General features: G+C 32.6%; 3 protein-coding genes across 5 annotated transcripts; 2 read left to right on the top strand and 1 right to left on the bottom strand.

Moving 5' to 3' along the window:
• The first annotated feature begins 4,733 nt into the window (after positions 1–4,733).
• LOC7454464 (uncharacterized) lies at positions 4,734–8,014 on the top strand. Its single transcript, XM_002321836.3, has 4 exons — positions 4,734–5,168; positions 5,253–5,338; positions 5,504–6,649; positions 6,768–8,014. The coding sequence occupies exons 1-4, from the start codon at positions 4,922–4,924 to the stop codon at positions 7,497–7,499; spliced, it is 2,211 nt and encodes a 736-aa protein (XP_002321872.1). The 5' UTR covers positions 4,734–4,921; the 3' UTR covers positions 7,500–8,014.
• Positions 8,015–20,867: 12,853 nt separating this feature from the next.
• Positions 20,868–24,009, top strand: LOC7454465 (uncharacterized). The gene is made up of 4 exons (XM_002321837.4): positions 20,868–21,035; positions 21,999–22,246; positions 23,183–23,396; positions 23,567–24,009. The coding sequence occupies exons 1-4, from the start codon at positions 20,898–20,900 to the stop codon at positions 23,687–23,689; spliced, it is 723 nt and encodes a 240-aa protein (XP_002321873.1). The 5' UTR covers positions 20,868–20,897; the 3' UTR covers positions 23,690–24,009.
• A 489-nt stretch (positions 24,010–24,498) lies between these two features.
• Positions 24,499–27,593, bottom strand: LOC7454466 (dihydrodipicolinate reductase-like protein CRR1, chloroplastic). Of its 3 annotated transcripts, none has more exons than XM_024585986.2 (10): positions 27,313–27,567; positions 27,103–27,225; positions 26,925–26,999; positions 26,771–26,836; positions 26,579–26,674; positions 26,314–26,430; positions 26,149–26,241; positions 25,924–26,025; positions 25,759–25,845; positions 24,499–24,952 (listed from the first exon to the last, which is right to left on the bottom strand). In XM_024585986.2, the coding sequence occupies exons 1-10, from the start codon at positions 27,421–27,423 to the stop codon at positions 24,947–24,949; spliced, it is 876 nt and encodes a 291-aa protein (XP_024441754.1). In that variant the 5' UTR covers positions 27,424–27,567; the 3' UTR covers positions 24,499–24,946. The 3 variants fall into 3 exon arrangements, with proteins under 3 accessions (XP_024441754.1, XP_002322434.1, XP_052303560.1); XM_002322398.4 differs by lacking the exon at positions 24,499–24,952 and adding an exon at positions 25,339–25,577 and having other exon boundaries at positions 27,313–27,547; XM_052447600.1 differs by lacking the exon at positions 24,499–24,952 and adding an exon at positions 25,339–25,577 and having other exon boundaries at positions 26,149–26,430; positions 27,313–27,593.

The following is a 27,593-nucleotide window of genomic DNA, read 5'->3' on the forward strand; positions in this document are numbered from 1 at the left end:
TTTTTTTATTTTAGATTCTTTTGTGTAATTGATTTATTTTCCTGATTGTATCCTTCGACATTTGATTTGTTAGGAATTGGACTTTATTATTTTTTCATGTATGATGTTTCCAATGTAATAACCTCGTTCATGGGTTTGAAAAGTTAATGCATGTCGATGTCCTTTTTCTCTTATTTTATTTTTTCAATTTCATTATTTGACATTAGTTTTTTTTTAATTTTTATCAGATTATCTCAATCTTATAATTTAGGCCATGGGTTTTGCGATTTGGATCCTTATTATCCAGATTATATGTCTATCACATTACCTTGAGTTGACTTGAGCCGATTTTTTTGTCTCTTTTTCTTTTCATATATATACTTCGTTTTTTTTCAAGTTCTTGTGGTTTTTTTTTAAATCTCTTTATTTATTTTAAATTAAAAAATAAAATAAATTCTCCTAATTAAAACTAACTTATTAAATTCAATTATGACTATAACCAGAGTAATTTATTTGTACTTACATCATCTAAATATTTTTTTTACACTAAAAAAACTAAAAAATATGGACCCGCAAGGAAACGTCTGCTCTTGTATAGTTAGTAACTAGTAGTAAGAGTTGGTGGAAGCTGCATGAAATTTGAATTTCAATATATCATGTAGTGCCCATAAAGGCAGGTGATTTCTGGTTTGGCATTTAAGCCTACATCTAATTAATTACACCAAACTTACTCTGCCATCTGACTCCTAATAACAAAGTTATTGAATTCTTCTGCTCTGTGTATATTTGATTAAATGATTAAAAGCCAAAAGCCATCTTCTGTTGTTTATGTTTTCAAAAACTAAGGTTTGCCCCAGGCACTAACCCTCCAAAATAAAGGAAGGCTAGTTTCACAAGCCATTCTCTTCCCTTCTATTCAAAAAACTGGTCCCGTGAACAAGGAAATATTGGTGGGTCTCTAAATACTTAGAGCATTCGACCATTCAAGGACTAAAACTCTGCAGAGATGTATTGGAATTATGTAGACAACAAATGGTGGATCAAGAAGTGACAGCGGCTAGGGCCGTCGTGTTTTCCATTCAAAATCTCTGCTGGCAGCCTAATTTCCGCCATTAACACGTAAAATTCTGCAAGAGGGCAGAAATCCACACCATCAGTCCAACATGGATGACTTGCCTACCTCTATTAATCACTCACTTTCTGTCAAATAAACGAAGTAAAATAAATACGTTGAACATTGGCCTCATTGAGAGGTTATGGTCCTCACACTGCTAGACTTTTTTTTTATTTTATTTTTTCGGTAAGGCACCATGCAACTGTTTGTATGTAAATGCTTCTGTTCTTGCATTGATTTGTGGAATAGCAAATCTTAGTGCTTGACATGACATGATTCGGCTATGTTCTTGAGTAATAATTATTTGTCATCAATGCGAAAGTCTTAATTTCAAAAACAATGTGTCATCTTTGCCTATTGTTGATCCTTTATACCACGGCTCCAAGTAAAACTTCCTTTATATTTATGAATTTGGCTTGTCAAGAAGTTTCATCGGACCTTAGATTACATGAAGGCAACAGTTCTCGTTTCTTTTGGATTTTTTATTACTAGCTAAATTAAGGTTGCGTTGGCTTAATATTCCAAGATAAAAAAATAGATATAAAAGGGGTAAAAACATATTTTATTAAATTGAAAAATATAAAAATATAAAATAAATTTGTTTCTGAAACAATTCTAAAATAAATCTTTGCGCTTTTAAAACAGAGGCACATGAAGACATATCATTTCTATCTCTATTATCTATGTTTTTTTATATTATTACAAATTTACAATAACTAAATGCTATTTAAATAAATAATTTTTTTATCAGAAGATGTAGTTTTTATTTATTTTGGAAGATGCTAAATGATTTTGTTAATTAACCTAGGTAAATTATCATCTCTTTTGAATTACATGTGAGAAGTTTATCAATTAAACACCTAAAATTAACAATAATGATATGTTAATTGTACGTTAATCAATCCAAAACTTGTTGTGGTTCAATGAGACCTCTTGGTTGGAGGGAAGAGAATAATTCAAATGAATTTGAGTGTCTCCAAAAACACAGCTAGCAACCTATCATCATAACATTTTATTTTATTTCTTGTTTCCTGTTAGGTATAAGGAACAAATCCATGGTTGCAGCTCAACAAATATACATACAAGTAAGAAACAAATTGGAAAAATTGTCCTCTAGCTGTAGGCGCTTGTCTGCAAAGCAAAAGCAATTATTTGTTGGCATTTTTCGTGAAAATAGAAGTCTCCTGTTTCATTGATTCTTTCTCACCCCTTCAATATAAAGGATATATTAGTTGTAATTGATTTCCCTTGCTAGCCAGGACATGTACAATATCAAGCTAGTGAGTAGTAGTGACACATCAAGGAAAGAATATAAATAATTTGAAGGCATATAATTTTGTGGTCCTGTGTAGCCTTTTGGATTGAGCTAGCTAGGGTCTGTAAGCTGCAAATGGACAAACCCTAATCTCAGTGAAGTAGGATATTATCGAACAGTTCCTATATAGAGAGAGGGCCCTGATCAAATGGCATGGCCATTATGTCTAGGAAACAGCCTTCCAATTCACATGATGGGCAAATTGTGTATCAATTTTGGTCCCCCACTACGTGCTCAAACGCATTGTTTTGAAGTTATAATCAACAACATCGTAGATGGAGGTTTAATCCTATCATTTATGCATACATTTTAGCATTCTTATCCCTCAATGTTTTTCTTTACAACTGTGTAACTTTTAGTGAAGAATGTCTTGTACTATGTTGAACCTAATTGCGGTGTCTTACACACAAAAATGTGCAAAATGATCCCTGTCTTTCTGGGACAGCATAGTTCACAAGGCATGCCTATGCTGCACTGTTGACGAGAGTACAGGGGTAATGGAACTCTAGCTAGGCAGAAGTTTCAAAGCTTGTAGTAAGTAGTTAGTACTAAACTAGGTGGTAGGAATGTTGTTTGATCCTAAATTCTTGCTAATCCACACACCTAGAGCATAATTAATTAATCTCTGATCATTAATTTTTTTGAAGAAACAGCAGAGTTGGGCCAAGATCAGGCTCCCCTTAGCCCTCCCAAGTTAAGAAAAGGGATTGAAATGATCTAGCCTAACTATGATCATTAATGTAGCCAGACTCTTGAAACAATTATAAAATTACAAATGCCATCCACAAAGTTTACTTCTTACCATGATTTTCCTCCAGATTTTCAACACATAGGTAATAACTACAATTTGACAAAAACATATAAGGGTTCCGTTTAACTTGCAAACTAATTGGCACGTACGTTGTATTTTACGAGGCTTATTGCCCGTGTAATCGTAGGCATAGTAATGTGTGGATAAGGATTTGTAGGTGGATCGGCATGTCATTTTAGATCCATCATAAAACATTGTCCTTTTTCATTTTAAATAAAAATATTTTTTTAAAAAAATGTTTTGAGTTGAACTGACAATATTCGAGTTTAATTAAGTTAATTTTTTAAAAAATCAGTTTTAAATGTACAAGTAGTATACTGGATTAGGTATAGGTAAATATTCGTTACTGCTTTTGGTTTCAAAATAAAATCAATTGCAAGATAAAACGTCATTATATGAAACTGAAGAGTCATTTTGCAGATCCCCAAGAAACCACCTTGTATGGAGTATTTAAAACCTCAGGGGTTACTGTAATGGGAATCACATTGTAAACAGAGCTCCTCAGAGACAGAAAGAGATAGTGAGAGATAGAGAGATGGAGACTGGAGAGAGAGAGGTGCGTGGTCATATCGTCATCCTTTAACAAAACTCAATTCCCAAGGGGAGAAAGCGAGAGGGGGAGAGAGAGAGAGAGAGAAGGCAGAGTTGGTCTGGTAAAACATGGGACCGAGTGTTAAGAAAGGAGATAAACTAGTCTGGAAAAAAAATACACACACACACATTTCGAAACCCACGAACCCACCATATTGTTGCTCTCTTAATTCCTCAGTCAAAAATCAAATCAAAAAGGGTTGTCCTATATTTCGTCACGTTCATCCCTGTACTTTACAACTATTAGCATTATGGTCCTTGTATGAGTAACTATGCTATTTTCCCATTTGTTTAGAAAGCATGTGTCTTGACAAGAAAAACCAGACTAAAAAAAATACCTTCACTCTATATGATTAGTTCAAAGATTTTCAGAACACGAGCATTTAAACTTTAAATACATAAACAAATATTTTTTATACATGTTATTAAGAAATTGTATACTCAACTCTTTATTAGTGTGTCTAGGTAAAATCTTGTATAATTGTAAAACATATATTTTATTTTGTGAAATGTTTGATGCAGAGTGTTTTTGAATTAAAATACATTAAATTAATTTTTTTAATTTTTTATATCAATATATCAAAAGGTATTAATTTAATGTTTTTTGAAATAAAACAATTTGAAAAACATTTTAAAAAATAAATTCAACTACAGAAATAAAACATTCTATAAAGTTCCTAACATTATAGCCTTCAAAATTATTTCATGTTTCTTAAACTAGTTGAGGGAGAGAAAAACAAACACCATATATAATGGAGACACCAACATTCTTATTTCTCAATGATCATGAAGTACAAAAAGGAGGTGAAAGGACCATAGTAAACAAATGTCAAATGTAGAGGGACTGGACATACAATTAACCTAAAATCAACTATTGTTGTTGGACTTGATTTATATGCTTCATGGATCCGGTCTTTCCGCTTCTTCATCAATTTGCTTCCTCCAACCTGTTCAAGCTCCTCCCTCTCTCTCCCTCTCTCTCTCATCTATAACTCCTACTGCTAATTCTTGTCACCATCACACTCATTTTCTTTTTCTTTTTTACCAAACAATATCTCTGTTTCTTGTGTAAATTCAAAGCGAAGGCAAAAGATAGAAACTCTTACTAGACATGGGAAAGGAATGGTATTACTGGGGTGGTGGAAAAACCTCCAAGAAAGGTGGTGGTGGTGGTGGTGAAGGTGGAAGAGAAGGAGAGAAAGATAGTGCTAATTTACCTACTGGTTGCATGTGTGCTGTTTTCCAGTTGTTTGATTTCCATCATCAGTTTCAGTTTCCTTTAAACCATGAACAACAGTCTTCTAATTTACTTCAGCCCAACTCTTTCCTTCCTCTTGAGGATCCTCCTATACCTAAAGGTAGCTCCTTCTACTTTTCCCCGTCTCTTTTTCTTTTCTTTTTTTTGTAGAAACTTTGAGTAATGGGGTTTTGTTTTAATTTAGGTTTTGAAGCACCAAGGAATAGCTTGGAATTGGAAGAGGAGGAGCCTTCATTGCCATCATCAAAAGATGAAAATTTGTATATCCCTGTAAGTTTTAGTACCATGTCATCTAGCTATAGCTACCTCTCGTATTTCTTTTTCAAAGACTTTCTTTCTTTAGGGCTTTTCATCACCATTTTCTTTTTCTAAGATTCTTGATTTAGTGAAGTTAGTGATGATCTTGTGCTTTTCTTTTTGAAAAAATTGATCCAGATGGGCATTCAAATCAGAACAAAAGGAGTTCCAAATGATTCATCTTCATCAGAAATCAGCTCTTCACCGGGGACCAAGACACCAAATTTGGTAGCTAGACTTATGGGTCTTGATCTTCTTCCTGATCATCTTACCTACTCACCAAGCCACTCTTCTTCATCAACTCTTGGCACACCAAACCTTCCACCAAAATCCCATTTTCAGTACCACCATTGCAGACCTCAACAACCACCTCACCGTAGCAAAAGAAGTAGCCCCCGAAGTTGTACTTTGGACCATGATTTTTCAGGCACTCGTTCTTTGCCTGAGACACCAAGAATATCATCAGCTAGAAGATCAGATGTAGAACACCGTTTGTCACTTCAAATCAACAAAGAAAATGCAGGTGAAAACTTAGTTCTCCCTCGTTTCTCATCTTTGAAAAGAAAAGAGCTGAAAGTTGAAGATGAGAATAGAAGTCCAGGCCACTTTGCAAGGCAAATTGTGAAGCAAGTTAAAGAAAGTGTAAGCAGGAAAGCTGGCTTGGATATTACAAACACAGTAATAAATAGAGAGCAAACAAGAAGAAGAGATCAAGAGCTTGAGCTTGTTAGCCAATACAAGTCCAAGAAAACTCTCTCCAAAGCTCCAAGTACCACCAAAACGGTTGGTGCTTCAGGTAATAGTTCAGGCAAGCATTCTGTGAACACAACTTCTATCTCACCAAGACTGAAATTCTTGGAACCCAAAAACAAGCCAATCACAACTCTACCTTGCAAGGACCACAATAATATTTCTAATTCTCAAAAACCCCCATCACTTCTGTCACAAAGTACCAAACCTTCAACAAAGCCAGATTTGCCTAAGGTCCTGCAGGATCAACACCAGCACCAGCAGAGACCTTTCAAGAAGTGCAACAAAGTGACTGAAGAAAAATTTGGTCCACCACCACCAAGATTCGTCAAGAAACCTCTAAAAACATCACATATTATCAGAACCAAGCAAGAAGAGCCATTTGTCAGTTCAACATCAGCTAGAGAAACCAATATTACTGACAAGAAATGCAAGAAAACCCCATTATCAAATGACCTTAACATCTCTCTCCCAACTCTCCTTCCTGTCAAGAAAGACCCTACTCCTCCTGCTACAAAAATCCCTCAAAAACAGGTACAGCGTGACTACTTTCCCTTCATTTTTTTCCCAGATTAGTCATAATATTATTCATATTTTGCTTAAAGAAATGAAATGAAAATAATTTTTTTCTCTTTCCTTGCATGCGTTATAGGTATCAAATGCTGCTCAAGAATCGAAATGGTGCTCACAGTTATCTAGTTGTTCGAGCCAGTCGTACAAACAACCACAAGCGACGCGTAGGCTCGATGCCCGAGAAAATAACAATGATGATAGGTCTCATAACGGTGTCGCCACCAATATCATCACCACCGGAGATGGAGCCGCACAAGAAGAATATGAGTACATTAGTAGAATACTAAAACGTACTGGCATAGACAAAGATACCCCAGTGTCTTTTACTAGGTGGTTTTCTCCGTCTCATCCTCTGGACCCTTCAACTTTTTACTACCTAGAACATTTTACCACACCAGCCTCTACTACCACCTGCCAAGCTCGTCAAGCCATGGACCGTCGATGCAATCGAAAATTATTGTTCAATCTTGTTGACGAAATTTTGGTCGACATCTTACGTCCATACATCAACGTGAAACCTTGGAGTAGTAGTACTAGATTTGGCTTATGTACTCGGAATTTTCTCCTTAGTCACATGAATGGGTCGCATTTGGTTCACATGTTATGTACAAAGCTTAGGAGCTTCCCTTGCGCTGACTGTCATGACCTCGAAGACATTGATGGGTTAATAGACAAAGATCTGCCCCAGTTGATGAAGGAGCAAAGTGAGATTGCATTTGGAGAAGAAGGAGAAGGGATTGTGATGGAAATAGAGAATGAGATTGTGGAAACATTAATACATGAAACGGCTTGGATTTTTTATAGACATTGAAGTGGCGGCATAACCATAACGTATACATTTGACTAGAGCAGTCGGGGTTGCTCTAGTCATGGAAGAGAGACAAGAGAGCAGAAGGATCACATGGGTTATTCACGTGAGGAGATGCTATGTGTTAAGGGGTGATAATGTTGGGTGTCCAAACTCAAGATTGGGACTTGTAAAGAAGAGGTTTGAGGTCTACACGTGGAGATATAAACTCTTTCTCCGACAACAACACCCTTGCTATCTCATTGGGTCTTAAAAGAAAACAACTATTGACAGAGGAATCCATTCCCCTCTCTCTCTCCCTCCCTCCCTCCATCTAGCTTTGTAAAAGTATATATAGTGTATAGTGTATCACCTTTTTTTTCTTTATTTGTTGTCGTTCTTTTTAATCTCAAAAAGGATGGGTTCTTAGTAGTGATCCAGTTACGGTTTTTGTAGTCAGCTCTGTATTTATTCAGATTGTCGTCAGATGGATCATCATGATGTGCATGATTATTAAGTTTCTTTCACTCTTAGTGATCTATTGCTTCTTGCCTTTTTACCCTCCTTTTGTTTTTACTATCTTTTTGGAGATGAGTCCACAGTCCACTGAAATTGAAAACCAGCAACTCTTTGGTGTTTGACTCGAGCCATGTTTATAACCCCCACCCCCAATTAATGTTGATCTTGACTACATGTTACGAGCAAGGAAAATTTTGCCCATGTTGTTAACTAAATTATGTGGTGGTGGTAAAAGAAATTTTATGATGCTAACTTTGTAACTATTCGTATTTATTTTTAAAAGAGAGGGAAAAATAAAAAATATTATTTTTTATGAATATCAGATTTTTTTTCATCATCAATTTATCTTTCTCTTTAAAATAGATCCATGAAATAGCACCATAAAAACATTTAGTGTAACTATTGTGTGAAATTCTATATATAGGACAAGATTATTCCACATATGTGGGTTAAAAATGTCTGATTGTTTAGCTCTATCGTTAATATTCTTTGTTACTTCAAATCGATATTTGAATGTAATTTCGAAAAATTTAGTATAACAGATTCTTGTAATGTAATCTCGATTTTCTCGTGTAATAATGTATCATTTGATGCCTACATTGCAAACATACAAGCTATTATAATTGGATTGTTATTAATGTACTAATGTTTCAAGTTTATTTTTACTTCAAATATACATTTTTAAGATATTTCATGAGAAAAGGAACAGTCATAATTATGATGGGATTATATAGAAGAAATAATTAAGGAGGCAAAGAGAAATGACTACTACTATAATTGATGAACCAGAAAATTTGAAGAGAGACCATGAAAAGAGATTTACCATTCTAACACAGATTGGTAAAAGTTTTGGTATAATAATATACGCGAGAAAAGTTTTAGAAAAATATCACAATTTGAACACAATAATATTCTTGAATATCAATTTTGTAGGTTGTTTAGTTAGAAACCAAAATGATGCATTATATAGAAAAGTAAATCTAAAATCTAATGAAAATCCAAAACAAAGATATGAGATTAAATATTGCAAGAAAGAGAAATGAGAAAAATTGATGGAGTATGAGAGAGAAATGCAGGGAAAAAAAGAAAGGAAAGAAAAAATAATTATTTAGAAATACATTAGGGCTTTGTTTTTTATACACTCGATACTGTTAGAAATACATCGACTAGACAAACAACAAATTGAAAAACCAATAAATAAAGTCATAATCAGTTAAGAGTTTTATTTGAGATTAATTTGAAGTTGGGATCATTTAGCGATGTTCCAAGATATGGTTAGAGTTGTCCTATCATGAATTTTATAACGGTATTAGGTGTGTCAAGAACAAAGCATCGGTGTGTTCTTGGTGACCTATTATTTCTTTCCATTCTTTTTGTTTCCTCATTTTTCTTTCTTTTGCCCCATCAACTTATATTCTTTCTTTTCTTTTCTTTTTTGCTATTAAATCTTGAATCTTATTTCTTGACTATTGAATCTCCATAAAATTTTAAGTTAATTTTTGTATATATGAAATTAATTTGCATAAATTCCGACTTTCTAACTAAATAATTGTTATTTTTAAATAGTAGTTGTGTTCAAAACTGATATTAAGAATTGTTGTATATTCAAAATATGTTATTTCTTTAAAAAATTTCTAATCACGTGTAATTTTTTCAAAACTTTACACAAAAAGTGTCATTTTAAAAAAAAAATCCAAGAAAAGAAACGAAATTGAAAACTTGTAACGTAACTATATTCACTTTTTAAGATAGATTTGGATCGGATTTCATGGAAGTTTGAGTTTGTAAAAGTGCAGAAAAGTGAAAAAAGCAATCACTTAAAAAGATGGTCTTGCATGGACCCGAGACATTCATATTTACGTGTGCGTGAACTTTAAAGCCTCTTTAAAGTTGTGATTGCTATATATTAACTACATTGTAAATTGTATTTAAAAAAAAATATGAGACTCATTAATTATTTCTATAATAAATTTTATATTTTTGTACGATAATGGAATGCAATTTGTTTCATTATATAGCGAAACTAAAATATGATTGTTCAACTTCAATGGTATGAATAGAGAATAGTCATAAATTTGTTTTTTTTTCTAGTTTTTTTATATAAAATTAGGAAAAACTTCAATTGAAAAGTTCAAACTAAATTCAATAATTTGAGTGAGCATGTCTTGTTGTGGGTGAGACTTGAATCAAATCCTACGTGCCTACAGGCTTTCAAGTTTAGCCATGCTTAGAATTGAAGAAATATGCATTGCGATGCTGCCATATATCATCAAGAACACTACATGGTACTAAGAAATTATTACATTTATGTGAATTGAAATTATTTGATTGGTTGATAAAGTGGATCCAGATATCAATTATATTCTAGCCTCCTCATCTATGTAGATAGTTTAAAACTTGAATAAATCATTTACGTGATAAATCTATGAAGTTTTTGTTGAAATATATCCCCTGTCATCACCAACCTGGGAGCTGTGACAGGCCTCGAGACAGAGACCCCAACTGGTATTTTCCCATAGTATTTTATACTTCAAGGGTTTTCTTTTATCCCAAGAAGAGAAGGTCAGGTCAGGTCAGATCAGGCAGTGATGGCTGGTTGACTGTATAGGGTGTCACTTCCTACCAACAAGGCAACAACCAAGTCTCCTTTCCCATGATGCAGAATCGCTACTGATCACACTCACTGGCCGTCATCATTTTCCTTTCAATTATTTTTTTTTATTTCAGCAGTAAATCTTGAACTATTTACGTGATAATTGAAATTAATTTTTTAACATTTCCTTTCATATATATCAAAAAAATAATAATGATAATAATAATATGTAGGAGGGCAATTAGGAAGCACAAATACTCCAAAAACGTTTATATATCTTTGTCAGGCATGTATTAGATTCGGATACATGCTAGATATGGCACGATACATATAAAATTTGTGGAGATACGGTAAAAAAAACATAATTAAATAATAAATTTAATTTTAGATATGGGAGGAATATGACAGGATATATGTGGAGGATATTGTTAAGATACATATGGAGGATAAGGGATATTTTTTATGTTAAATTTATAACTTTTTTTTTTTAAAAAAAAGACTCAAACGTAGTTTTAAGTTTTATGAGTTAATTTTTTTTAACTATACATGACCTTACTTCAACATTTTTTTAATTAATTATTTTTAATATCTAAGTTTTTAAAGCAATGAGGTTAACATAATTAATATTATAATATTTGATGATACAATCATATTTTTATGTAAGAGTTATTTGGAGTGAAAAAATAAGCATAATTTTTTTATATAAATTATTTTTTAAATACCCAAATTTTATTTATAATAATAAAGAAAGAAATATATAAAAAAAAACATGAATTCTAATTATTCTTTCATCTATTTTTGCACACAATTCATTCTATTAGTTCTCAATACTTAATTTTTTATTTACCTTTGCAATAACTTCTTGTATTATATATATAAAAAAAAAAAACCAAACATATCCTGAATTTTTTAAACTTACCATATCATCGTATTTATACCATGTCTTATCAATATCCTGTATCCATCTCCATGCTTCGCAGGAGAGCAATCACAAGTGGCGAACATAGATATTGAAGCCTGAAAATTCAAACACATACATATACATATACGCGTGTGCGTAGATGTTTTAAAAAATTCAAATTGAATTTGCATGTGGGCTGCTATCATACGAAGCTGTATAATTATGGTTTTCAATCAGTAATGATGATGGGATCTGAGAGAGAGAGAGAGAGAGAGAGAGAGAGAGAGGGTAATCGATGATAAACTGTTATGGTTGACCAATGGTCTCTTAAATAATGTTGGAGCTGTTGACAGCAGGCTTGTGCCCTGTAGATCATTTTTTGTTTGCTTATAGCAGCACCCATTGCTTTCTTCTTCAAGGTATGTGACCTAAGTCTCTGAAATTTTTGTGCCTATTGGGCACTGTTTTCAGGGAAGGGATCCATTGATGTCCACGTCTATTCAATGAGGCCAATAATGCTGATGGTGACAAAGGCTTTATATGTCTACTTTGCTATGGGAAACCTGCAATTGATTTTACAGTGTGAAATAAAAGGATTCGTAACTTGAAAGTTCTGTGGAGTATTCCTCCATTGATTAGATGGGAGATTTATAATTTCCCACGGTGGAATATTCATTGCTTTGATTGCTGAGGACAACTAAAGTTCCTGCCAAATACTGCAAACAAATAAAATTATACTAATTTCTACCTTTTTTTCCTTGATGAGGATCATTATTTATCTTTTAGAGCAATAACTTTTTAATAAAAAAAGTTTTTTTAATTAAATTAACTTCTTAATTAATTTTTTTTTAATATATCCTCCAGTGAGAACCCAACATTTATAACTTGGAATTTTAGCTCTAGGATCTTAATTTAGAGTGGAGGAGAATCATCCTTCATTGTGCATCTCAAAATTCATTAAATCTTGAACAAATTAAAAAACAATTTTTTTTGTAATGTATGTTTTTAATTTTCTTATAGACTGGCAAACCTTGTTCAGGCTGCGTTATAATTAATTAAGGTTTCATTTGTTAATAATAAACTGGCTCTATATCAATTTTCAATAATCGCAACAAAATTTGCTATTGCAATTAATCAATATAATTATATATAATTATTAAACTCGATTTGTCTTGATAGATTAACACAAGATTTAATTGACTCATCTCTAACTCAGGCTGGGTTTAAAAAAATAACCCAATTAATATTTGGATTGCTTTTTTAAAAGATTTAAAAATATATATTATTTTAACTTAAAAAATTTAAAACAAAATCGTTTTGGTTGATAAGTAGAAGGTAGAAGGTAAGTGTTAGTTTAATTATTAAATAGTTAAGTATTAGTATAGTAATTAATTTAATTTATCCACGCCTAGTCTCTCTCTCTCTCTCTCTCTCTCTCTCTCTATATATATATATATATATATATATATAATAAATTTTAACCGCTGACAGGAAGATGATGCAGAGATAAACTTAATGAAATGAATTTTTTTTTTTTTTAAATTGCTGCAAAATATTACAGTTCTTTCCCCTCACGCAATAAAATAGTGGACAAGGGATGAGGTCATGGCATGATCTTCAGATTCAGTTTTTGCGCAAAACTTGGCAGATTCCCCTTCATCATATTCCTGACGACACCACTAACTCTAAAATCTATATAGAGAATCTCTGAGATTCTACATAGAAAAAGAAGAGGGAGAGAACCCACCCCTTTTCAAATTCAAAGTGGTCCAGCTTCTAGGCCCAAATCACTATAATCTATATCTATGAACCTAGCTATATATATATATATATATATATATATATATATATATATATATATATATATATATATATATCTGTGTGTGTGTGTCTATGCTCTATACACTATATCATATATTTGAGTGAGTAGGATATGATTATGGTAACATAAGACTTTCCACAAATTTATGTTGGATAAAAGTATAACATGAGCTTTATCAAACCATACACATTATTATATAAAAGATCTATTTTATTATGGCATCATTGTGTTTGTGTGTGTGTGTAGAGAGAGAGAGGGGGGGGGGAAATAAAATTGATATCCTGACATAGTAGTTAAACACGTCTCGATCCAAGACCCAAGTTGACATGCATCAATTACAACCATGTCATTTTATTTTTCAATAAAGTCAAATTAATATTGATTTGAAAAAAAAATATTTTAAAAAAATCAATCAGTATTTTGATTGGTTCATACATTAATCCATCAAGTTGAAGTAAAAATGATCAGTTTCATATTAATTTTTTATTTGATATTTGGTTAGGGTTGAGGTGGATTCACAAACTGAATTAGATTGAATTTAATAACAGTATAAATGAATTCATCTATAGTATATATAAAAAAAAAAACTAAAGGTGAAGGAGAAATTACCGTAGCTCTAGATATAAATTATTATTAATTGAAATAGTGTAATAATGAAACCTCTCTTGAACAAAAAAAATCTTTGAATTAGGTATTAGGAGTAGGGATGACAATTTAATCTGAATTTGGTGGATACCGACCCAACCCGAATGGATGAATGTTTTTTGGACCTGATGGATATATATATGTGTGTGTGTGTGTGTGTGTGTGTGTGTAAAATATTTAGATTTTTTTTAATATAATATGATATATGCATACCTTGATATTGACATAAAACACACACACACACACACACACACATATATATATGAATAATTTTTATCATTTAATATACATATACACGCTTCGAATATATATTAACTATTTTATTTTTTATTGATTAATAAATAATAGTAGATAATAGATACTCAAAACTCAATGGATAGTCTATGAATATCTAAATTTTATAGCTCATAACCATTGTTGTAAATTATATTTATTAAATATAATTAAAAAAACATGTTGGCATGTGGGACGGCCCCCGCATCGTTCGAGTGGGACGGCCCCCGCATCGTTCGAGTGGCACGCGAGGGTCTGCCAGCCACCAAACACTGTCTTCCGGGGTAGTATTTGAAAGGTTTCGGCACCCCAATGCAATGGAGCGACATGTGCCTATAATGCGCATTAGGTTTCGTGCCACCGGTCATTTTTTTTCTCTCCCCACCCTCGAATTTCATGCCAACTCTTTAAAAAATTAGACCAACCTCTACAATTTATTTCCCCTTCATATTTGGTCCTTTGCATTTGATTACTTATTTTTAAAAAGCCATGAAATTATAAATATTTTTGAATTTCACCCCGTTTTATTTTTTAATCTTTCATATTTGATCCATATTCTTTTTATTAATATTTCTTTTATTTTTAATAAGCTATAAAATTATAATTGTTTTCCAATTTCACCCCTTTTATTTTTTTATTTTTCAAAATTAATCCTCATTATTTTGATTGCTATTTATTTTATTTGTGATTATTTTTTAGGTTTTTTCTCTTCACTATTTCATCCTTCAAGGTTATTTTTATTTTAAAAAAAATATCTTCACTCTTTTTATTGCTATTTTTTTTTCTTTTGCAAGTTTTTTAAATTGATTTTTTTCACGATTTCATCCTTCAAAATTAAATTGGTTGAGAATTAAACTTCTTGATTGAATCCGATTCAAATATTTTAACAGGTTGTGAGTTTTAGAGATTAACCAGGTTTAAGAGTTTGCTTGTTTTTCTTTTCTTTTTAAAAGCTAATGTTTTTTTTTTACCCTTATTCTTAAGAGATTTGCTTTGATTATTTATTATGGTTTGCCTTCAATGGAATTAGTCTCAGATTCATGACCAGAGTCAACAGTTTTAAAGATTAACATGAGTTAACTTTTGTTTTTTAGGTCATTTTCTAAATTAATTTATTTCAATTTCATAATTCAACATTTAATTTATTTGAAATTGATCTTCCTACCTTATTTTCCTTTTTTTTTATTGAGTTATCCCGATGTTGTGCCCATTATCACAGGGTTTACGAATTACCTCAAGTTAACTAAGATTTTTGTTGTTGATGTTGTTGTTGTTATGGGGTTAATCTCGAGTCCAGGACTAGAGTCATAGTTTCAAAAGTTAACATGAATTGATTTTTTTAAGATTTTTTTAAATTAAATTATTTCAATTTCATCCTTTAACATTTAATTTATTTGAAACTTTTCTTCATACTTTTTTTTGCATTTATTTTCCATTAGGTTATCCCTATTATTTATTTTACATATTTATCTTCCATGAGTATTTTTCTTATCAAATTTGATCTCTATTTTTTTTATCCTTTTCCATTTCACAAGCTTTCCAAATTGATATTTTCTTCACGATTTCATCATTCGAGATTAAATTGGTTGTGAATTGAGCTTCTTGGTTGAATTTGGTTCAAGGATTTCATGATTTTTATGGTCAAGGGGTTTGCGGGTTAACCCGAATTGACTCATATTTTTCCCATTACTTTTTTAAAATAAAGTTGTTTTTTTCATTTTTATCCTTCAACATTAAGTTTTTTTATGGCTGAGCTTCATGATATTATTTTATTTGCTAGAGATTATGCTTTCTCTTTTTTCTTTTTATTTTTCATTTTATGGAGTTAAAATATTAGAAATTGATGTTTGAGTTTTTTTTCTTGTGCCTTTTCTTTATAAGATTATCTTATTCTTATATTTATAGTCGTAGAGTTTTCGAGTTATCATAATTTAACTAGAGTTTTTTTTATTTAATTTTACTTTTTATTATTAAGTTGTTTTATAATTCAAGTTAGCTCAGAAAGGGTTCTTTTAATTTTTTTCTGTTATTATTTTTCTAGTTGTTGTTATATTTTTCTAATTATATTATTTAAACTATCAATTCAACTAGTAACTTCAGTCTTCTTCTTTTTTTCAGCATTTTTTTATATTGAAAAAAAAAACCACCCTTATTTTGCATCGAGTATCTAGATTTGTCCTATCTGTTTCTAAAAACAGTGGAGTCTTACATGCTAATCATGTGCACCCCCATAATTGACTGCATGGACCTTTCTATCTCCATAGAACATGTGTTTTGGTCAGAGAGGAGAGGAGCGTCTGCCGGGGGCTAAATAGCTAGACATAATTTAGGACTCGAGGAAAAGAGTAGGGCATGGCAGTGTTGTCTTGATGCATATTTATGGACATGTCAAGTCTTCAGTATATACGGAAGCCATTATTGAGGAGAAGAGACAGGGTTGGATGGGCTAATGGCCTACATGCCTAAATCATGCAAAAAAAAAAAAAAAAAAATCAAAATTTGAGTGGCAGTCTCTTGTGTAAGGCGTTGGTCCAAATTGTTGTTGATCAGTAAATGAGGATAAAGAAGACAAGTAGATGGACAAAAAAAGAGAGGGAGAAATGGAAATTTCAACTCATGATTATGGATAATTCCACGAGGATAGACCCGGGTTGCAGACCGGACCGGAATCTAGCCTAGGTCAGGTTATATTAAAAATAAATAAAGGGAATTGATCTATTATTATTGTGTTAAAAATTCAAGTTAATTGATGACTTTGTTAATTTTATCAGAACCTAATCAAAATCCATCGACTATAATAAATACAATCTTTGTAGCTTGTTCATGTTCTAAGATGGCAGCATCTACGTTACACTTGAGATACCCGTAATAGGCTTCTTCTATTTTCAAGGTTGTTCTGCCGACTAGGGCTAGGTTTGACCTAAATGGTTCATTGTACGAGATTTCATTAAAAAAAGATTATACTGAAAAAAAAGATTATGCTGCAAAAATTAACCTTACTCTTCCCTTTTATTACCGTTGGTAATTATGAATCTTGGAGGGAGGGATTTGATTGGCTTAAAATGACAAAAGAAATTGGTGAATGACGTGATTAGTTGTGGCAGAAGGTAGGCTTCCCATTTTTGTGGGTGGAGATGGTGGGGAACAGGGCACCTGTTGGTCCAATCTTGGTTTCGTACTCCCCAAAATATTTAAAATTAAAATATTTGAGAGTTGGTGATTTGATATGGTTGATACTTGATATGATATGATTAAAGGAAACTCGTTCAATCAATAATAGAAATTTGATAATAAAATTAAGAAAACAAGTAAAATTAATAAGAAGAAAACATTTTAATCTAATTTTTTTTGTTTAACTCAAATTTAAAATTGAATCATATAAGAATTATTCTGATATAATTTAATTGACATAACTAATTTAAAGGCAACTAGTTAATCAATAAAGAAAAAAAAAAGACTGAATTCATGAGGAAAAAAGAAAAAAAACATATTTTTTAGAATACTTTCAATTGATTGAAGAAATAGGTTTTTTGAAACTCATATACTTTCAATTAAAATGGGCTTCCAGTACAAAATCAAAATTAAAAAGAAAAAAGAAAAAAACGTTAGGTGCTATAAAATAAACATTGCTTTCAAATTAATCAGGAATTTTTTTTTTTCTTCCAATGTCATCGCAAAGAAAATACTTTTAATATTGCTTGAACCATTTCCATCCATACATTCTTGCTATGAATTAAATGTGATTGCAATTTTTGTTTTAAGGTATTTCATTTTTTTCTTTTTCTTGTAAGGAGCGATTTGATATTTAAACAAATATAAAAAATAAAATAAAAGGATAGGGGTGTGTGCACTTTCGAGTGTGTGGGAGGAGCTCGTGCCTTTCAAAATGTACATGCGACACCTCTTAGCTTTAAAAAAAGCCCTTTCATTGTGGTGTTGGAAGTGTTGTTGCATTGGTTTAGCTCGTGTCGGCAGTGATTGTCCGGTTTGTCTTCGATGGATATTTTTTTTATTTTAAAAAATTATAATCTTATCCTTTATATTGTCGGTATTTCAATTTCAGTTCTTATTCTTTTGATTTTTAATTTTTGTTCTTGACACTTTTGTAGAAGTTTTATATATTTTCAATTACATCCCTCAATCTCAATTTGCCATATATTATGTTTTACAATTTCATCTTTTTTTTTTTTTGTCTTTTTGTTGAATTGATTTTTTTTTCTATTTCACCATTCAATCAAAAAATTATTTTTATTATTAATTTAAATTTTGATCCTCATTCTTTTTTTTTGGTCATGTTGTTCAATTAATTCTTTATTTTAATTTTACCATTCAATAAAAAATAAAACTCATTTTGTATTTTAATTTTGATCATATCGTTTTTTGTTATAGATCATTTTGTGTATTTGAAATTTTTTTTCCAATTTAATCCATCAACATCTAATTTGATTGGGAATCGGGCTTTGTTATTTTTTCAGATAGGGTGCTTCTAGTCTAATATCTCGGATTATGGATTTGAAAAATTAACTCAAATTAACATCGTTTTTTTTTAACTTGTCTTATTTTCATCTTTTTATTTTTCATATATTTTTTACAAGGTTATCTCAATCTCATAACTTGGACTGCATATTAAATTGACGAGTTAACTTCGGTTGACTCTCTTCTTATTCTCCAAGTTAAAAGTTAAAAGTTTTTTATTTATGTTTCATTTCACTAGTTAATGTAACATAATAATATTTAAGTCCTTTATTTTATCTATATTTTTTTAATTAAACCCAAATTATACTTATAATGTTAATTTAATCAAATTCGTATAGTAGAGGGTCATTTGAAAATTTTTAGAATGATTACATGTCATATCCTATTGATATTGATCAGGAATTAGTTAATTGACAACGTAAACCAGACTATGATGTTAGGATGACCCAAGATGAACAGGGATCGATATGATGCTATTTCTCACCTATCAATTGTTGACAAAGACGGTTTCAATAAACATAATTAAGATCAATGATTTAGATTTTTGGAAAACTCATTTCTTTCTATACACATTTGAGATTTTCTGATGGAGTTTTTACTATTTATCTTAACAATGAAACTTCTGATTTTTATTTTCTTTTTTCTTTAGCATTTTCAAACTTTTTTTTCTTTTAGTTTAATTTCTTTATAGACTAATTAGATGAAAATAGTTTTAAAATTATGACAAAACTACCAAGTTAAAAGAATGAGGACTAAAATGTAAAACACAAAAAAAAATTATGTCTGATCTTAAACTCTAAACAATTTTTATCATGGTCCAAAAGTTATTTTGTTTATTTTTCAACTTTTCACATAGAAAGGATAGAGAAAATCATCTAAAAACAACAAAGATAGAAAAATTGGTTAGTTTGGCTATTTTTTTAAAAATGAAACTCATTAATCTTGGTGCAATAAATTTCATTCGATGATAAAACTTTAACAATGATAAAGGTTTCCTATAAAATGTATGAAGAAGGAGACAAGGTTCCATTTTGATTTTTTTTTATTCAATTCACTTTCATTTTTAGTTGAATTTGGGGGGCTTTTCAAGGGTGGTAGGTGGTTAGGGAGTTTTTCGTGGTGTTTATTAGTTGTTTTTTTGGGTGAAAATGGATTGAAAAATTATTTTTGAATCCAAAAAATCTCATCTTTGATTTCCCAGCAACCATGGTGGCGGTCAGATTCTTGTAACAACAGGCAACACATATTGTGCCTTTTTTTTGTCGCTTGCTTTTTTTTAAAGGCATGTTGTCCACCCCTTAAAAAGAAAAAATTAGAACCTATACGCATGGGCATGTCCAAGGCCATTGCACTCGAGCTCTTTGAAAGGTCGAGGTATATTGGGCTAAGATTTTTTTTCCTTTGATATTTTTTTTTTGCAATTTCATCCTTCAATATTGTTCAGGCATGTTGGGTTTTTATTAATTTTTTATTCAATTTCATCCTTTAATATTTGGTTAGTTTTTAATGTTCTTCATGATTTGTTTTATTTTGCTTGTTATGAGGTTATCGTGGTCTAAAATAAACATCATGATATTTGATTCATATATGATTTTACAAGCATCTATTTTTTTTTATCATATAACGAAGTGAAAAATAATTTGAAAAAATTATTGAACCTAGTAGAGTCTATGACCTAAGTCAGGAATTTAGTGAGTGAAGTTGCAATGTCTTAATTGATTCAATATATTGCTGTTTTTATATTTGAAAAAAAAATATTATTTTGAAATTTTTTTTTAAAAATAAATAATGTTTTTACTAATAGTTTAGGATTGTATTATTAACTAAATGAGTTGATTGAGTGATATCTAGATAATTCATATATGATTTAATTTAAAATTCACTCGAGTTTTAAGATGTTTGACTTGTTGCGTAGAATTAATAACAATTTCAAAAAAATCTTCCACTGCGTAATCTTTTTGACATTTAATGTTTTTATCTTCCCCGCAGTGGAGTGCAATATGCTAGCCAGGGACTAAAAGAAATTGAATTTTTCTGAGAAGTTGTCAAAAAAAGAAAAAGAAATAGAATTATTGTGGGCTTGTTGATTGTATGTTCAACGTGAGCTGACCTAATAGAGGCCCATTTTTATTAATTTTAGCCTGAAAACTATATAATTAGCCCAAAGTATCACGAGTTAAGAGCTGGCCATCAATGGCTGAAGCAGAAAAAGCAGGCAGAATTGCGAAGAGGAGAAAGATGGGAGATAGAAAAGCAGCAGAAAAGTGGCCTCTCATTAAACCCAAAAAGAATCTCCAAATTACTCGTCTCAAAGACACCGATCTATTTACTGTAAGTCTTGGCCTTTTCATCTGGACAAATTTCTCATATTTACGGTCAAGATTTAGCAATTGCAAATTTACAATCATGCCCGCTTTGGTTTTTGAAGTGTTTGAATGAGTTCTTGTTCAAAGTTATGTTCCTTGAGTATTTTTTTGACATGGGTTCTTGTAGTTGTGGTAGGGAATTGAGTATAAAGGGGTGAAATTGAAATAGATTGGGTATGAGGGGGCTTAGATAAAGTTTAAATCTTTGAGTTTTGACAGTGTTGAATTGTTTAAACAGGAATCTGGTTTGAGAATTGAGAACTTTTCTTCATTTTGTGAGATGAGTTGTGTGGGATTTAAGATTGTTGAATGATTATGTGGTTAATAATAATAGTAGTCTGGACCTGTTTTTATGGAATGTTTTAGAGCTTAGATATGATGTTAGTTTCATAAGCTGAGGTCAAAGAATTTTATAATGTATCCATAGTTTCCTAGAGAGGGAAGGTTTCCCATTCGGTTGCAGTGCAATCAAAAGTAATTTATATGGGGTATCTAGATGATCAAGTTTGATGTGAATTGAGATTATGAGGTAAGAGTCTGTCATGCGAATGTGTTATGTAATGAAATGTTCTTAAAAAGAGGAAAAAACCATAAGCAAATGCAGTCTCTGGCTGAAGAAAATGGCCGGACTAAAGACATGCAGTGTGTCCTAAAAATAACAACTCTATGTTCAGCCGTCTGAAGTGAGGAAATTTTCGAATTTCTGACAGTGGGACGTGTGACCTTGACTTATGTTGTAATACTCTTTTTTCTTCATCTTTAGTTAGACATGAAGGGTAGTACTATATAACAACAAAACAAGAAAGACTGACTCCCATTTCAGCTAGGCTGACCATATGCAAATGCTTGTAGAAGCAGTTTTTTCTTTTACTGCTTTTCTTTTTCAATTTTATGATTGAAATAGTTTTAATTCGTGTGATATGTTCAGGTGCAAGATTTCTTCTCTTCTGCTGAATCAAAGGCATTTGTTAAAGCTGCAGAATCTATTGGTTTTGCTCACCAAGGGAGTCTGGGTCCAACACATGGTGAAGCTTATAGAGACAATGATAGACTTTCTGTCAGTGATCCTGTTCTTGCAAATGCGGTATGGGAGTCAGGACTAAGCAAATTGTTTTCTGACATTAAAATTCGGGGGAAGGTTGCTGTCGGCTTGAATCCAAATATCAGATTCTACAGGTTTGTTGAATTTTATTGCCCTACATTTTTTCTCAATTTTTATACAGATTATTATTATTATTAGATCAGATACATAATAATTGAAAAAAAATTATTAAAATTAATATGAAAATTTCTAGTAGTATTTAAAAACCATGTCAAAACTGTAGAGTAAGTGAACATTGTAAATTATGTAAAAAAAACCAAAGAAAAAAACAGGAAAAAAATGAAAAAAAGAAAGGAAAAAAAAGAAGAAATAGCAGGGCCAGGCCTAGCGCCTAGCCACCCTTAGAAGGTCAGCCACGTGCGGGCCTGAGGCCAAGCCCTTGTGCCTGGCCTTTTATTATTTTTTTATTAAGCCCCAAATTTTTTTGAAAAAAAAAAATTTGACAGATGACAGATCATCTGTCACACTTGTGAAAATAATTGCGTATCAACTCTCAAACCTGAGACCTCTGGCCTCCACGCTTGCCAATCGACAAACCTAAGGCATGGATTTATTATCAAACGATTAAGAAAAAATATTAAGGCCCTTTACTGTTCATTTGAATAGTAAAGCACCATAAAAAAATCCAGTTCTTTTAGTGAATTTAAGTAATTGTGCATAACTAGCTATTTTATAAAACATCTACGAGCTATGAGTTTGTATATGGAAGTATTACTCTAGGTGTGAGACTTGTCAATGAGTTGCAAGCAATCCATAAAACTGTAATAACTTAATTATCTTAGGAAGATCTGGCTGGCTTAGGAAAGATCCGGCTAGTTTAGAATTAAAGATTAGTGGAGTTGAGTTGCTGTTCAGTTGAGTTTTAGCATAGAAACATCTGTATCACCTGCATGCTTTTACTGTACTGTCATTTGCTTTATTATAAGAAGTAAAGACCAAGTCTTTGTGCCTCCTGTATAGTTTAGGATTTCATGCTTAATTGGAATTCAACGGGTTTTCTACCTTTTCAGGTACAAGGCTGGTCAGCGCTTTGGACGACATATTGATGAAAGTGTTAATCTGGGTGATGGGAAGCGCACTCATTATACTCTTTTAATATATTTAAGTGGTGCAACTAAAGCCAAAACTAAAACTGATCTGAACAGCCAGAAGGATTCTTCCTCAGAGCCTCTAGTTGGAGGAGAGACTGTCTTCTATGGACCAAGGAATAGTGTCGTGGCAGATGTAAATCCCTTCTATTTTACATTTCAAAATCTGTTTTTTATTTTTTTCCTTCCTTTCATTTGTATTTCCTCCTTGTTCAACAATCTTTTTTGTTTTTCTTACCCTTATGGATGAGTTTAAGTTCTATCTAATCCATTGTGCATCTTGTGATACCCATCTGAACTCTGTAGGTCGCTCCTGTTGAAGGGATGGCTCTCCTACATATTCATGGGGACAAGTGTATGCTGCATGAAGCTCGGAACGTTACTAAGGGTGTGAAATACATTTTTCGTTCAGATGTATGTTTTGCTTGAAGCTGTATGATCGTTTTTATATCAAGCAAGCTCTGTAAACTTTTCACTTTAGGTTCCTCCAGTTATGCTTTCTTATATTTTTCCATGTGTTAAAATGGAATCCCAACTTCTCCTTGTAATTTTCGGTTATTCTTGGGTTCATCTTGGGATTATATTTTAAATTTTGGCATATCTTGTTGTAATTTGTTATCCTTCTCAGACGAACCCAATTTTTGTATTGTGGAGGCAACTCAACATGCAAAATGAGCCAGCCTTGGTGTACCTCTTGTAATGCCAAGATCATTTATCTAAGAGATCTGGATTCCACTGTTCTTTCTTTATGCTGCTGATTAACAATGGTGTCGTAAAATGCAGTTTGGTCTGTTGCTCGCCTTTTTTCTGCAAGGCATTCTGTTGCCGATTTGTTGATGCTGGAATGTGATTTGAATATTTTGTCCATGCATCAAAAATGGCCCTAGCATAGTTATTGACAGAGTGATGGTTGCCTTGCTAAAACCGGAAATTTGAAGCATTGCCTGAACTACAGTGATAGACGTTAACAGCATGTTTGCTGGATTTCCTCTGCAAATCAAGGGAAGTGAGGTTCTTTTAAGCTCAAACTTATGGATGAAGGTCACTTAGCCAGTTGCGCCAATCTCAATATCCCATATATGATCTGTTATAAAGGAATTATGTTTTCCCTTTTCTTCTGCAGAACATGATAGCTAAAATTTCTCATGAATAATTCCTTTAAACAAGAAAATGAGTGAGAATACCATCACCATGCAACACATTTCATAGCTTAGGAAACTTGTATCCAAACAGATTAATTTATCACAATAAATATGCTAGCTTTATTCAGAGATATCCATAGAGTTCCTGATGCAAACCAGTTTAGTACTTTAACATTTCAAGGTACCGTGTGGATCTCATGTGGTACAGTAGCTGAGAGCAGTCCTCGGGGCTGATTAGAGAAAGAGAACAGGGAAAGGGTACAGATACGTCAATGGACACGGGCATTATAACTCCCACTGACCCTTCCACGAAGGCAATTGTGGTATGGACAATCGCACATGACCACTACTCCGGTTATGTAAGAGGCTACAGTTCCAGGAAAGCACCAGGCTGCAAGTTCAGGATCAATCCCAGCAGTATAGTTTGCAGCATCTCCAGAATGGACCAACGGGGAGGAGGATTTTCCGTTGAGGTTAAAAACAGTGAGCGAATTTCCCTTGAACTTTCCTGGCGATTACATCTTCGTAATTCTGAGGTGGCCAATCACCCCTAGTGAATTAGATTATTAACATGAAATTTTGGTTCTTGCAAGAACATAAATTAGCTTCGTAGAAGTAAAATTTTCATGAATCCTCTAATTACAGTGTGAAGTTGCAGTTTAAAGTCAAATTCAACCGACCCCAACTGGATATGATCACATGAAATGCTGTAAAAGCCGTTGTTCGTTTCAGGGCAAATCTTATTTTTGTTAATCTAATTGAAGCTTAAACTGTTCAGTTTGTTCTGGAATTACTCAGCAACCAAATAGAGCTCAAGCATGAAACCCATCAAATTTTCTAGGCATCCCTACCTTTGATTAAACTAGTTATATGGAACCTTAGACAAGCCTCCCTCATGTTATATCTCAAAAATCAGAAGCTCAAAACCATGAAATCTCATGAAATTAGTCTACTGAATCACATAAATTTCAAAGTGAACGAAAATAATTGGATATGCTCATCACAAAGTAACAAGTAACAAAATCTTCTTCTCCGTCCCTTTCTGTAACATTTGTCCACAGGATGACACGGTTTTTTTTTTTCTTCCTAAACTGTAAAAATATTAGGTTTCATGCAGAAGCCTGAGAAGGATGTTTGGCTGCTCACAAAAATTTCTCCAACCCATACACTAGATTCTGCCACGATAACAAAGACATGTATTAATGGCTGAACTTTGAAAAGGACTGAAGCAAAAAAACTAAGTTATAACAATGGCGTTTGCAGAGCCATTCAGCCAAATTGTTGTAGTCTATGCGGATCAAGTATGTTTCATAATTTCTCGAAAGAAAGGGGTGAATACTTTTGGAATCGGTTTACCTTAAGTCGGATGACCTTTCTGATAGCCAAGAGCAGGCCAGGCATGAGGGATTGCACATCAGTGATATCATGTTTGATAGAGTAAACCTGAGGCCATCAGCAACAATGGTTGGATTGGTCCTTTACAGGTTACAGAAAATGGGAATAGTGAAGCAGAAAACATACCTCTCCTGGGCCAGAGAAGTAAACAGTTGTACTAGAGGGAAGCCCTGGTAGGACCATGCTATGTACCCTAACACCATCCTCTCCTATAACTTGGCCTCTTGCCTTGCAGAATGAAAATTATACAATGTGTCATCTCATCAATTCTTCAAACTCTAAAGGTTTAAAGTTTTTAAACCTTCTTGATTGATCTCCATCATGGTTATTAAGCAAGAAAGAAAACCTTACCACAACATCAGTAGATATATCTTCTCTGTTGTAAATCTGACCCAGGTTAGAGAGGTTCTTTGAAATCTGAATAGCATCCATTGACGGAAAATCCTGTGAATCAAAGACATTAAAAAAACATTGCTTGATTGAATTACTCTTCTTAAAATTTTTCCTATCACTTACTATTGGATTTGCTTTTGATTCAACAATTTCTGCGTTGTTGTAATGAAAGGAAGCTGTAATGGCAGCTTGCTGAAGGAGTATAGAACCAATGGACAGAGTTGGTGCAATCAGACAACCCTGCAGTCATTTTCGCTGTATGAAATAATCTCAACAAAAAATTTCAGAAAACATGCTGCTCTAAGATGGATTGCCGAAGCTTCTGTAAGTCCTAGGAATCACCAAATCTGAACTGTAATTATATGTATCTAGCTCACCCTGTGCTCACCATGCTGGCTTTGTCACAGAATGCAGATAATGCTCCAACCGAGTCGAGTTTAATCCGAGGAACATACACCACACTTCTCATGCCAAATGCTGTTGCCTAATGAGAATCACCAAAATGGAAAAAAAGCCTATGATTAGTAGTAATTGATGATGAAAATGTAAAAATAAATTTCAAGATGGAAAGCAAATGAACCTGCTTCACATTGTCATAAACTGTGGAAGGATCAGTAAAATCCACTACTACTCCTGTTTCTTTTGACTGCATGCCAAAATATCAGAAATTGCTCAATCGATGAACTTTTTGGTTGGAAGAGGAGGCTAATTAATTAGTTTAATCATAGAATTACCTGAGATATGGAACCTAATACCATAGTAAGATCATTTATTATTGGTATTTCAAGAGGCTCTTCCATGTCACAAAGCTACTTTGGCCAAGAAAAGAAAGGATTAATGGTTGAACATAGGGTAAATTATAGAGCAAGGGACATACAATCATGATTCAAAAGGAGAAAAAGAGTTGGAAACCTTTCCAATATCTTCTCCAACAAAATGGGAATCTACAGCACCTGCCACCTCCATTCCTCTTGCCTTAGTTACTGCAATTACTGCTGCCCTTCCTATTTCCTTTGCTGCTCCATTGATAACTACCTAGAATTACCCACCAGAGAGACAGAGAGAAAGTATTGTACTTGTTTTTCCACTTGAAGTTCAAAAGGAGGGTGATTAAATTGTTACCTTAATATTACTCTGAGAAGGTTGCATTGAGCAGGAGATAAACGGCCTGGTTATCACATTCTTAGAAACTTTATGAACTGTGAAATGAAAATGGCAGCTTAGGGCTGCCATGGTGATTCCAAGCTCTAGTCCTCTGTCTCAGCTGATTTTGTTCTATGCTCCATGTTGATAAGCCTATTCGCGCGCCACACCTTTTTTCCTTGGATAATGTTTGTGTCATTTGACAGGGCTTGTTTGGACGGTATTCTATGATGGGGACTTTTGCATGTCAGCAAATGCTG

Source organism: Populus trichocarpa, chromosome 15 (assembly GCF_000002775.5).
Source record: "Populus trichocarpa isolate Nisqually-1 chromosome 15, P.trichocarpa_v4.1, whole genome shotgun sequence".
Taxonomy (NCBI): Eukaryota; Viridiplantae; Streptophyta; class Magnoliopsida; order Malpighiales; family Salicaceae; genus Populus; species Populus trichocarpa.

Excerpts from the sequence above, each read along its gene's own strand:
- LOC7454464 (XM_002321836.3), top strand. The coding sequence starts at position 4,922 with ATGGGAAAGGAATGGTATTACTGGGGTGGTGGAAAAACCTCCAAGAAA. Across the intron at positions 5,339-5,503 it reads ATGAAAATTTGTATATCCCT|ATGGGCATTCAAATCAGAAC; the intron begins GTAAGTTTTAGT and ends AAATTGATCCAG. Across the intron at positions 6,650-6,767 it reads CAAAAATCCCTCAAAAACAG|GTATCAAATGCTGCTCAAGA; the intron begins GTACAGCGTGAC and ends CATGCGTTATAG.
- LOC7454465 (XM_002321837.4), top strand. The coding sequence starts at position 20,898 with ATGGCTGAAGCAGAAAAAGCAGGCAGAATTGCGAAGAGGAGAAAGATG. Across the intron at positions 22,247-23,182 it reads CCAAATATCAGATTCTACAG|GTACAAGGCTGGTCAGCGCT; the intron begins GTTTGTTGAATT and ends CTACCTTTTCAG. Across the intron at positions 23,397-23,566 it reads GGAATAGTGTCGTGGCAGAT|GTCGCTCCTGTTGAAGGGAT; the intron begins GTAAATCCCTTC and ends TGAACTCTGTAG.
- LOC7454466 (XM_052447600.1), bottom strand. The coding sequence starts at position 27,423 with ATGGCAGCCCTAAGCTGCCATTTTCATTTCACAGTTCATAAAGTTTCT. Across the intron at positions 27,000-27,102 it reads TTGGAGAAGATATTGGAAAG|CTTTGTGACATGGAAGAGCC; the intron begins GTTTCCAACTCT and ends TGGCCAAAGTAG. Across the intron at positions 26,837-26,924 it reads TATTAGGTTCCATATCTCAG|TCAAAAGAAACAGGAGTAGT; the intron begins GTAATTCTATGA and ends TTTGGCATGCAG.